This window comes from Drosophila gunungcola, unplaced genomic scaffold (assembly GCF_025200985.1).
Source record: "Drosophila gunungcola strain Sukarami unplaced genomic scaffold, Dgunungcola_SK_2 000124F, whole genome shotgun sequence".
Lineage (NCBI taxonomy): Eukaryota > Metazoa > Arthropoda > Insecta > Diptera > Drosophilidae > Drosophila > Drosophila gunungcola.
The window spans coordinates 197,493-209,098 of NW_026453285.1; the positions used below are offsets into that span (position 1 = coordinate 197,493).

The 11,606-nt window shown below is 45.8% G+C and overlaps 1 protein-coding gene across 1 annotated transcript in view; it reads left to right on the forward strand.

Moving 5' to 3' along the window:
• The window catches only part of LOC128265441 (prolyl endopeptidase FAP-like), a 34,793-nt gene extending 23,557 nt beyond the window's left edge, over positions 1-11,236 (forward strand). Inside the window, exon 5 of the mRNA XM_053001449.1 lies at positions 11,105-11,236. Coding sequence (XP_052857409.1) covers positions 11,105-11,236 — 132 coding nt within the window. The remainder of the gene's footprint in view (positions 1-11,104) is intronic.
• The last annotated feature ends 370 nt before the right edge of the window (positions 11,237-11,606 follow it).

The window sequence follows — 11,606 nt, forward strand, 5'->3', positions numbered from 1 at the left end:
AGTTCGCATCAAAAAAAGGATGCGAGTTTGCGTTCATACCGCCCAGAGCACCGCACTTCGGCGGACTATGGGAGGCAGGTGTGAAGTCTGCAAAGCACCTGTTTCTTCGGACGGTAGGCCAAGACCTCTTGACCGCGGAGGAGCTCGGAACTCTGCTCACCAGCGTGGAGGCCGTGCTCAACTCCAGGCCCCTCGGCGCTCTAAGCAGCGACCCGAACGACGGCGAGGCCCTGACCCCCGGGCATCTGCTCATCGGCGGCCCTCTTCTGGCCCCACCATCAGCGGCGCTCCCGGACCAGATCAGCCTGACCTGCTTGCGACGATGGCGAGGTGTCTCGTCTCTCAGGCACAGGTTCTGGCAGCGATGGTCCCGGGAGTACATCTCCAGCCTCCAGCAGCGGTCCAAGTGGCACCAGGGGGAGCCCAACCTCGTCGTGGGAGCGCTCGTCGTCGTCGCAGAAGACAATCTTCCGCCCCAGCAGTGGAGGATCGGACGAGTGGTAGCGGTGCACGCCGGCGCCGATAGCAAGGTTCGCGTGGCGGACGTCAGGACGCAGGACGGCGAATATCGGCGAGCTGTCCACCGACTGGCCCTGTTGCCCGTTCTGGGCTGAAGGACGTCGTCCCTTCAGAGGGGGCGGTGTTTGCGCACTCAGCGCTTGTATTTAAATCACTAGTTGTAGGGCGAGAGCGGGAGCCAATAAAGCTTTCGTCTGTTCGCTCTTGCGAATTCGCCCCGTCTCTCGCCACCGTAGCATAAGTTAGGTTCTAAGAGAAATTATTGAAATATAATTGTTAGTGATCCATCGAACGTCATCGTAGCCACTCCTTTTCGTCGCGCTTTCGACATAGTTTTCACAAGTTTCGCAATTAAAATCATCTCGAACTACTGCGTTCACAAGTTTTCGCGTTGTTAATACAAAATAGTATTCAATTTTTCATGGTGACCCCGACGTGATCAGCAGTAGAGTTCGCGAGTTTTAATTTTTTTTGTCGGTGAAAACTATAAACAATACCAACAACAACCAATTTATTCGTGTCGGTTCGGCCAACAAATTAAATTCAATAATTTCGTCGCTGGAAATTTTCTGCCGTTCTTGAAGTTGCGCCTGACGTTTCGGCAATTTTAATTGCTCAATTTGCTGCTGCCGCCAAATGGAAGACAAAAAGGAAGTTGCAATTATCAAGTCGGCCATCCAGGTATAGAATGCCAAAAGTTGAAAGTTAATCTGTGGCGTTTTGTCAATTGTGTTTTGGCCCATCTTTCAACTTTTTGCATTCGTGTAAAAATCGGTAGATAGTGAGCATTCTAACCAAGAAATAAAAATTTGCATGTACTAACAACCAAAATTCTACAATAAACATAATCTATTTCGAATTATATGTGAATCGCTTTGGCCAAAGAACAAGCAATAAAATACTCGTCGTCGACCCAATTAGTGCGAACTTAATTCCCCCAACTTTCGTCGTAGTGAGCACCAATTTAGGGTATAAATAAAAATAGCTGGAAAAAAAAAAAAAAAAAAAGTGCAAATTGTAAAAATTGAAGCTCTCAGAAAATTAGCGGCAATAACTTTCGCTGCAGTTTGTACGAACATTTCCCGCGCTTTTCAGAATTTTCCCGCGCTTTTCCAATTTTCCGCGCTTTTCATAATTTTGCGCGCATTTTGGCATCAGGCTTATATATTCGTTGCCCTTAGTTATCGGTCAGTGTATCATTCTCCGTTAGCATCTGCATAGGAAGAACCGCTAGCCGCGTACACATACACACGCACACCGACACCGCTGCCGCTATTTCGAGTTATCTTTTGTCGTTTTCGTTCTCGATCGCTGCAGCAGTGCAATTTTCGGTCTGCCTAAACGTTTGTTCGTTTTGTCGGTACGCTTGAGCTTGAGCGGTAACTCCCCTACAGTGCGTGCGTGCGGCATATACTGTCGCAGGGTTTATATAAAAAAAAAAATATAAAAACCCTATTTAGATTTTTCGCTGTAATTCTCTCGGCACTTAGCTCCCTTACACCGTGTGCGATCGTTGATTTTATTTTATTATTTAACAAAAAAAAAAAAAAAATAATTTAATAAAAATAAATATTTAACACCTCTTCGATACCAACTAAATAAATACAAATAAACGCAATGGCAACTAAGGATATCGAAGAGCTTAAACATCAACGAGATGTTTGCATGAAAAGTATTAACCGAACTTATCGCCACTTAAAAGAAGCTAAATTATCTATAAATCCGGTCGAGCTTGAGTGTCGATTAGAGATTCTAAATACGCACATTGAAAATGCTTCACTTTTGCAAAACCAAATAGAAGTGAAAGATACAAAAGATGTATACCGCGAAGAGTTGGAAGAGAGGGCCGTAATGACAAAGTCATTGCTGATTTCAATTTTAAATAAGTCCAAAACCCTTGGCGTGGTTTGGTTACCGGTTAAAGATTACTTTCAATTTCGGTTGGATGACTCTTTCCTGGATCTTCGCGCGACAAAACGAAATATTTTGTCGGTGACTGCTCGACTTTTCGACCCACTTGGCCTCTTGTGTCCTTTGGTCACAAAGGCAAAGATGTTGTTGCAGGAACTGTGGCTTCGAAAATTAGATTGGGACGAGTCGCTACCGATGCAGTTGCTCACGTCGTGGGAGACGTTTAAAGCGACGCTTCTGCAGCTGCCTAAAATTAAGGTATCGCGATTCGTCAACACAGATCCACAAGTCCCGATTCAAATACATGGTTTCGCTGACGCTTCCATGCGAGCGTATGGAGCGTGCATCTACATTCGGACTCAAACTGCTGAAGGTTTGAAAGTGTCTTTATTGACCGCCAAATCGAAAGTAGCTCCCCTCAAGACGAAAACTTTGCCTCGCCTTGAGCTGTGTGCAGCTCACCTTTTAGCAGATCTCTATAATCGTGTCAGGCCATTGCTAAATTCTCCCATTGAGAATGTTTTCCTGTGGACAGACTCCGAGATCACTTTACACTGGATTAAAACCCATCCCTCGTCGTTGTCGGTTTTTGTTTCGAACCGGGTTGCAGATATTCAGGAGTGGTCGGAGAAAGCAATTTGGAGACACGTTCCCACGAAAGTCAACCCAGCAGATATAGTGTCCCGAGGATGTGACGTAGAGGAGCTTACAACGTCCATTTGGTTCGGTGGGCCTTCGTTCTTGCTAGACTCAGAAAATAATTGGCCTGTAAATAAACATTTCGAAGTGCCGGCTGATGTAATGTCGATGGAGCTACGCAAATCGGCAATAGCTCTCGTAGTCAGCCCAGAGCCAAATTATGTGCTTCAGAAAATAGAGTCTTTTTCGTCGCACCTGAAGCTTCTGAGAGTTTTCGTGTGGGTTTTTCGTTTTATTCAAAGGTGCAGAAAGGTGTCGAAGCCCTTTGAAAAAAGTATTTCGCCAAGAGAACTGGATTTCGCTTTTGATAAAATTGTCGAAGTTGTCCAATTTCACGAGTTCAGGGACGACATAAGTAAAATTCGGAAGAATAAACCGGTAGCAACGAATATTCAAAAGTTAAACCCTTTTCTTCAGGAAAATAAATCGGATTGGTGCTCCTCGACATTGCTACGAGTTGGGGGTCGGTTATTGAATGCTCCTATCCCGTACGAAGCCAAATTCCCGTTGTTGCTGTCTAAAAGCTCACAGTTCGTCAGATCCTATGTGTCATACCTGCACGTTACGAACTGTCACGCTGGCCCACGAGCTCTCGTAAGTCGTCTGCGCGAGAAAATCTGGCTAGTTAATGCTCAAGAAGTCTGCCGACGAACAGTTCGGTCGTGCATGCGCTGCTTTCGCTGTAAGCCGCAACTTTTGACGCAAATTATGGGAAACTTGCCAGCAGATAGACTTCGAGCTCTCCGCCCGTTCAATATTTGTGGCGTTGATTTTTGTGGTCCCTTCAGCACAAAGTATCGTATCCGTGGTAAGCCACCGTACAAGTCGTACGTGGCCTTGTTCGTCTGTTTTGCGTCCAAAGCGGTCCACTTAGAATTAGTGTCTGACCTAACCACTGATGCGTTCTTGTTGGCATTTCAAAGGTTCGTGAGTCGTCGCGGGATTCCGGAGAAGGTGTGGTGCGACAACGCCACCAATTTCGTCGGCGCAGATCGCCACATGAGAGAGTTCCGAGCCCGTCTGGAGGAGCAGGGGGGCGGTATCGAAACATTCGCATTAAAAAAAGGATGCGAGTTTGCGTTCATACCGCCCAGAGCACCGCACCTCGGCGGACTATGGGAGGCAGGTGTGAAGTCTGCAAAGTACCTGTTCCTTCGGAAGGCCAAGACCTCTTGACCGCGGAGGAGCTCGGAACTCTGCTCACCAGCGTGGAGGCCGCGCTCAACTCCAGGCCCCTCGGAGCTCTAAGCAGCTACCCGAACGACGGCGAGGCCCTGACCCCCGGGCATCTGCTCATCGGCGGCCCTTTTCTGGCCCCACCATCAGCGGCGCTCCCGGACCAGATCAGCCTGACCTGCTTGCGACGATGGCGAGGTGTCTCGTCTCTCAGGCACAGGTTATGGCAGCGATGGTCCCGGGAGTACATCTCCAGCCTCCAGCAGCGGTCCAAGTGGCACTAAGGGGAGCCCAACCTCGTCGTGGGAGCGCTCGTCGTCGTCGCAGAAGACAACCTTCCGCACCAGCAGTGGAGGATTGGACGAGTGGTAGCGGTGCACGCCAGCGCCGATAGCAAGGTTCGCGTGGCGGACGTCAGGACGCAGGACGGGGAATATCGGCGAGCTGTCCACCGACTGGCCCTGTTGCCTGTTCTGGGCTGAAGGACGTCGTCCCTTCAGAGGGGGTGGTGTTTGCGCACTTGGCGCTTGTATTTAAATCACTAGTTGTAGGGCGAGAGCGGGAGCCAATAAAGCTTTCGTCCGTTCGCTCTTGCGAATTCGCCCCGTCTCTCGCCACCGTAGCATAAGTTAGGTTCTAAGAGAAATTATTGAAATATAATAGTCAGTGATCAATCAAACGTCATCGTAGCCACTCCTTTTCGTCGTGTTTTAGAAATAGTTTTCACAAATTCGCAATTTAACATCGTCGAACTACTGCAGTCATAAGTTTTCGCGTCGTTAATACAAAACAGTATTAAATTTTCACAGCGTATTGTGTATTTTTTTAAGTGGCCACGTGTGCGTTCGTTTTGTTCCCAAACCAGTGCAAATGTGTTTTATGTGTTTTTTTTTGGTATACCTTACCCGGTGCACCGCTTCCGCCCTGGCCACCGTGCTGCGACGACCGCTGGTGCTTCTCCGATTTCCTCCGGCCACTCCACCCTGATGACCACCTTCCAGCGTCGCGCGTCCGGCGTTGAAGCCTGGCGCATGAATGCCGGCCTTGCCTCCGTGGTCTAAAATATCTGGACTAACAATATTAATTTTGGCAAGGGTTATTGCAAGCATTAAATTCTGTAATTCCACCATCAGCATTCTGTTTCTAGCAAGTAGTGTCTCATATAAATGTCCAGTATCTACTTGTGATTTTTTGGCAGAGCTCAGAATTTAATTAACGGTTAGCTGATAAATTTGATTTTGAATTCTAGTGTTTATTTGAATTTGCCTATTACTTGACTTAACTAACTTCATTTCGGTAAATCTGATTTTTTCTAAATCGCCGGCGTCCGGTGTCCCTGCTACGACGAACGCGAACTCCTCCGAAACTAGTATTTGGCCGTCAATGATGGGAATATACTTGACCTGCGAATAATCAGTTATGTGAGCCGACGCTAAGGATAGGAAGAAATAAAATATGAATCCGAAAATGCGGAATTGAACTTTAGCTATTTTTTGCTCATAGAGAGGTATCCCACCACCAATGAAATAAACTTAAACCAAAACGTATGCCGGTGGTAATGAAACTTAAAGCTAGTAAGAATTTATGCCCATTGGCTTAAAAGTGTAATAAAAATGAATAAAGAAGGACATCGTTGGTTGTATCATTTAAGATTGTCCTTGTGGACCACCCTCCCCTTAATGAGGACCGTGGTCCCCAGGTCTGCTTCTACACAAGGTTGTAAGTTTATTTCCTAACCTTCTGTTGGATTTTACCAATACCTTTTGCCCACCTCGAAGGCCCTATTCTGCCGGGATGCGTTCCTCTGGCTTCTTACCGCGTCCTGGGCGCTTTTTATTTTTTCTCGGATTTCATCTGTAAGTCCTCCGAGTTCGTCTCTACAACATCAGCTGGACTTTTGTTAATGACCGAGTGAATTGATTTGTTGTACTTGGCAGTGGCTAGTAAAATCAACTCTATGGTATCGGTTATACCTTTGCAAATCTTAATGCATCTAGCGAGTTCAACCTGTCCGTTAGATACACTGTAATGGGTTGCACGACTGCGAGCTTTGAGAATTTGTCGATGCACGTCAGGAAGTATTTCTTGTCCGTTGAGAAGATTTCAATGTGACTCGCCGATTTCCTGATTTTTGGGGTGCCTATCATATTTGTCCCTCGCGCAGGTCTTGCAGTTTTGGGCAACTTCGTTGGCTAATTAGTCATTTTAGGAAAATAATATTCGGAGAGCACCTGCTTGACATTCTCCTGTGCCGATCTGTGTGCCCTTCTGTGCTCGGCAGTAGGGATTTCCCGTCTCTCCGCAATTGCAAAAATGTCTGTCACTCGCTTTTTGCAATGCCAGAATTTGGTGGCTGGGAATTGCCGGACCAATTTATCCTGTATCATTGCTAGCGTAGGCATATCGCAATGAATGGCATTTACGCCCTTGAGAACTATGGTATCCGCGAGCTCCTTAAGCAGCGACTCAATGCATGTGAAGTCAATGTTGTGCCGTCTCTTATTTCCAAAGAGTACGAAGCTGCGTTTCGACGGAAAGCGTGCTTCCTCTAGAGTTATCTGGTTCTGAAAGCAATTCAATGGCTTCTCCGTTGCTTCGATGGTGTGTTTGAGCGACACTTCACTGTGGATAGTGGCCGAACACGAATAAGCTTCTTCCGCCTCCACAACGTTAAGTTGCTGTCTGGAGAGTGCATCCGCGACGAGATTCTCCTTGCCGGGCTTATATAACATTTTATCGCCGGTCTCGACGAAGCAAGCTTTCCATCGTTTGATTTTCGCATTCGGATTGGATTCCGATACTGCGAATGTTAATGGCTGGTGATCTGTATAGATGTTTATATCTTTTACTGCATATAAATAGTTTGGCAGCTTAGCCAGTGCCCAAATTATGGCTAAGAGTTCCCTCTCGTTTGTGGCGTAGTTAACATCCTTGTCCTTGAGACCATTGCTATTGGGCGACCCTCTTGGGACAATACTGCGCCAATGCCATAGGCCGAGGCATCTCTCGTTAGATCAAACGCCCTTTTGTAGTCGGGGTTCCTTAGCATCACGTCGTCGGATGCCAAATATTTCGTAGTTTCTGGAACGCTTGTTGTTGCGTGACCTGTGTCTACTAATTGTTCCGTTCTCCCCCTTCAGGATGTCCGATATAGGCCTCGATAGTAGCTGGCTAGGCCTAGAAATGATCGTACCTCAAAAACACTTTTGGGTTCCGGAAATTCTTTTATGGCCTTTACCTTTTCTGGGTCTGTTGTAGCACCGTTACAAGTGACTATAAACGCAAGGAAACTTACACTTTTCTTAAAAAAGCTGGATTTTTCTCCCGATACTCTCATGTTCGCATCGTACAGGCTCTTAAGAACCCAATCTACGTGAGAAGATGTGAGAATTTTCATCTTCTGAAAAAATGATTTCGTCGTCAACGTAAACATAGCAGAACTTGCCGATCTGTTCCCCTAGGAAAAATGCTGCCTTCTTTTTTGAGGCCAAACGGTGATCTGCGGAATTCGTATTTCCCCCCATTTACTGAGAAAGAAGTTTTTTCTCTGTCGCGTTCTGCGAGTATGATGAGTATCGTGATAGCTAGAGAAATATTTAGCATTAGCTAGGTTGCCCAAAATCATGTTTATATTTGGCATGGGATATTTTTCGGACACGGTTCTTTCGTTTAATTTGCGGAAGTCAATAACTAGTCGCATTTTTCGGTTTCCAAGCTCTTCGGTCCCTTTTTTATCCACAACCCATATCGGATTGTTGTAAGGGATACTGAATTCTGAATTATCCCATTTTTAAGCAGATCTTCAATCTTTTTGTTGACGAAATCCGATGCTCCGATGGGGTACGGGTATAATTTCGCGTATATGGGCTCCTCACTAACCGATCTGATGGTAGCTACCACCGATGTGTTGTAAGGTAAAGCCGATTATTCCATCAGAGGTAGTCAAGTCTGGTAGTATGAAAAAAGTAGCCTTAAAATTGAATATTGAGACGATAGTTGTACCCCCATGAATTGAATGAATGGTAAAAAGGGAGTCTAATGGGCGAACGCCTTTCAATCCCGCGCAAAGGTGTATTTTTCTTCGGTTTTGCCCGCGCTCTGCGCGACGTGGTTAACTCTCTGCCTTTTGTGCGGGCCCGATCGACCGGACACGGCCGGCTTTCTGTTTTGGTAAGCCGGTGCCTGAGGAAACTTGTGCATTTTGGACAGCGAAGGGTCAATATCCATGGGCTCGGAAGTATTTTCACGAAACCTGTGGAGCAGAGTGAACTTGAGATTTGTGCTGTTTTGTGAAATAGGGATTTTTGGCAGCACCTGTTTGGAAATTATTCTGAGGAGGGGTTTGCTGACGCTCTTGCGCCTTTGGATATTGTTTTTATCCCTATCCTTCTGGCTTTTTGCAAATGAGGCAGCGAAGGAATACCTCTCGTGACTTGCCTCCACCTCCTGAGCCAAATCAAGTGTTTTTGACATGTCCTTCGGCTTCGCCGAGAAGAGGACATCTGAGAGTCTGCGTTTTAATCCCGAGATGAATACTCGAAGGGTATCATCCCGGAATTTTTCGCACAGGACTTCGGCCGCCGAAGCGTCGAGCAACATGGTGGCCTTGTTTGTGGGGAGGGTCAGTTTTTTCTCCACGTCGTCATAATAGTACAGCAGTGAAAGATTTCCCTGCCTGAGGTTGAGATGTGGAGATAAGCCAAAGCGCTGCACAAAAAAAGACAAAGTCGAAGGACTTTAGTGGTCGTATTTCCTATCAATATGCGGGACAATAAAAACACAACCAATGTCCGCAGGGTGACAGAATGTGCGGCCGCTGAATAAAATTATATTTAGTACACAGTGAAAAAAAATGACTCAAATGGCAGGCGAAATAGTGATGCGCCGTTACACAGAAAGAAAAACTATAGGGCATAATTTTAACTTATAAATTTATAATGTTGTTAAATAATTTCGCATATTTGGGTAAATTTCCTCCACCGGACACAATAAAAATAACATAACTGGGGCTGTGAAATTATAAATTATAAAATTATAAATACTGAGATTTTCAAAAAATCACTTCACAATCGTTATTTATATATTTCAAATTTTTTGCTTTGTTGTTACAGGGACAGAATTTAATGCTTGTCTCTCCTGAGACTTTACAGTTATATACATTTTTGGTCGAAGACATAAAAGATTGGCCGAAGGGTCCACTTACATGTTTTGTTAATTGTGTGTTCGTTTCTTTTAAACTTCTAAATTTATTATTTATCCACTAGTTGAGCGCCAATTAGAATATTAGTGAGATGAACGGTAGCTTCTCCTGTCCTCTCGGTGTAGGAAGACGTCAGGTCCACTGCTGCCTTTAGGTTGCTGACTGCTGGCTGCAGGCTGCTGGTTGTTGGTTGTTGGCTGCTGACTGCAGGCTGCTGGTTGTTGGCTGCTGACTGCTGGCTGCAGGCTGCTGGTTGTTTGTTGTTGGCTGCAGGCTGCTGGTTGTTGGTTGTTGGCTGCTGACTGCAGGCTGCTGGTTGTTGGCTGCTGACTGCTGGCTGCTGGTTGCTGGCTGCTGGCTCTTAGCCGACTGGCCTAAGAATTCCCAAATGATGATTTAGGAAGGTTACGTTGGGAGGGTAACTGCCCTCCGTTCACTGCTGGCCTAGAGACTCAGTCAGTGTTCAAATGATAAATTGTTTAACGGCGGTTGCCGGAGTTTGTTTTATGAGCGATGTGCTCTTTATTGAATCCAAATCAGAACTGAACTTAAGGGATTGTCTTAAAGCTAACAGAGGCTCACAGCGGCCACGAAAATATGCAGTGTTTGCCGTGAATATTTGAATCAATTCGCAGTCATCTTCTTAGGCGATGTTGGCCGGTGGCTTGTATATTGCAGGGTTCTTCTATAGTTGTTACTCTGTCACGGTCGCCAAGTAAATACAAATTTTTTGTTCAGTTTTACGGTCACGGTCGCCATGTTCACACCAAAAATATTGTATCATGCACTTCTTATATTTTATTGAAACTAGTTTTTTATTCTGATTATCGTTTCGATGTCTTTCTTCGAGTGCCTCTGTTCTTAGCTTAACTTAGTTCTATCTGCTGCGCAGTCGGCGCTGTTGGTCAAGCGGGCAGCACCGCAGCCGCCTTATGTTTAAGCTTATATTTATCTCCGAGAGCGGCGCTCACAGAGAGAGAGAGAAAAAAGAAATGTTATGTGTGCCAACTGTGGGAATAAGCCGGCGCGATGGCGTGGTCAAATTACGTTTGCACTTGAAGAGTGCTGATCCTGCATATTTGGCTAACATTGTTGCCGATTGTACAGTGTGTACTCTGTATGCATGCACACTACAGCCGTGCCGATCGGTCTCCAGCTGCTATCGGTTCCGTGACACAGTGTAGCGTTGCCCCCGGTGTTATCGATATTCTCCAGTGGGACTCTCCGTTGTATGGTCACTCTCCGCCATGCCGATCTGTCTTCAGCTGCTATCGGTTCCGCGTCGCCACCCGATGTTATCGATGTTCCCCAATGTGATTCTCCATGTGCCCCCCGCTCGGTTAAACCCCGCGCCCACTTCTTTTCAATGTGTAAGTGACCCGTTTGTTTTTATAACTCATGCTAACTTCCCTTTTCTATCTTCCAGACTTTTTTTTTTCCCCGAATCTGGCCAAATACACACCACCGCAACTTGGACGACGCGTGTTTTGCATCTCCCCGCTCGGTTGGACCCCGCGCCCACTTCTTTATTTTTTTAATGTGTAATTGAGCCGTATGTTTTCATAACTCATACTAACTTCCTTTTTTTCTTTCTTCCAGACCTTTTTGCAGACCTTTTGCCTATGCAATTGCCTAAGAACATCCTTCTTGGATCCCCAAACCAATCGAATACTTAGTGGCAATGAGTTAAAAAGTCTTGAAGCTGTTAAGATTGGCTCATTCCGCGCATAGTTAGTCCTCGCAGCACTTTCATAAAATGGGATGGCGGTACGGAGACTCCTGGCTGGGACGTTAAATTACATTGAGTTTAATATAAGGGGACTATTAATATTACCAATTATAACATCGTTGATAAGGAGCAGGCTCGCTATCGAACGCCGATCTACTAGAATGCAGGTATGCAGTAGGCAACATTGGCTAGAGTAAGCTGACAACGGTTCTGAAAAGTGTAACGGCTGAAGCGCACATTTCAGGTATTTTTTCTGCAGCCTCTCCATTCTATTAATATGAACAACAACTGAAGGGTTCCAAATGAAGGAAGCACATTTCACTTTTGAACGCACAAATGCTGAGAACACTGTCAGTCGTGAGTATAGGTCCT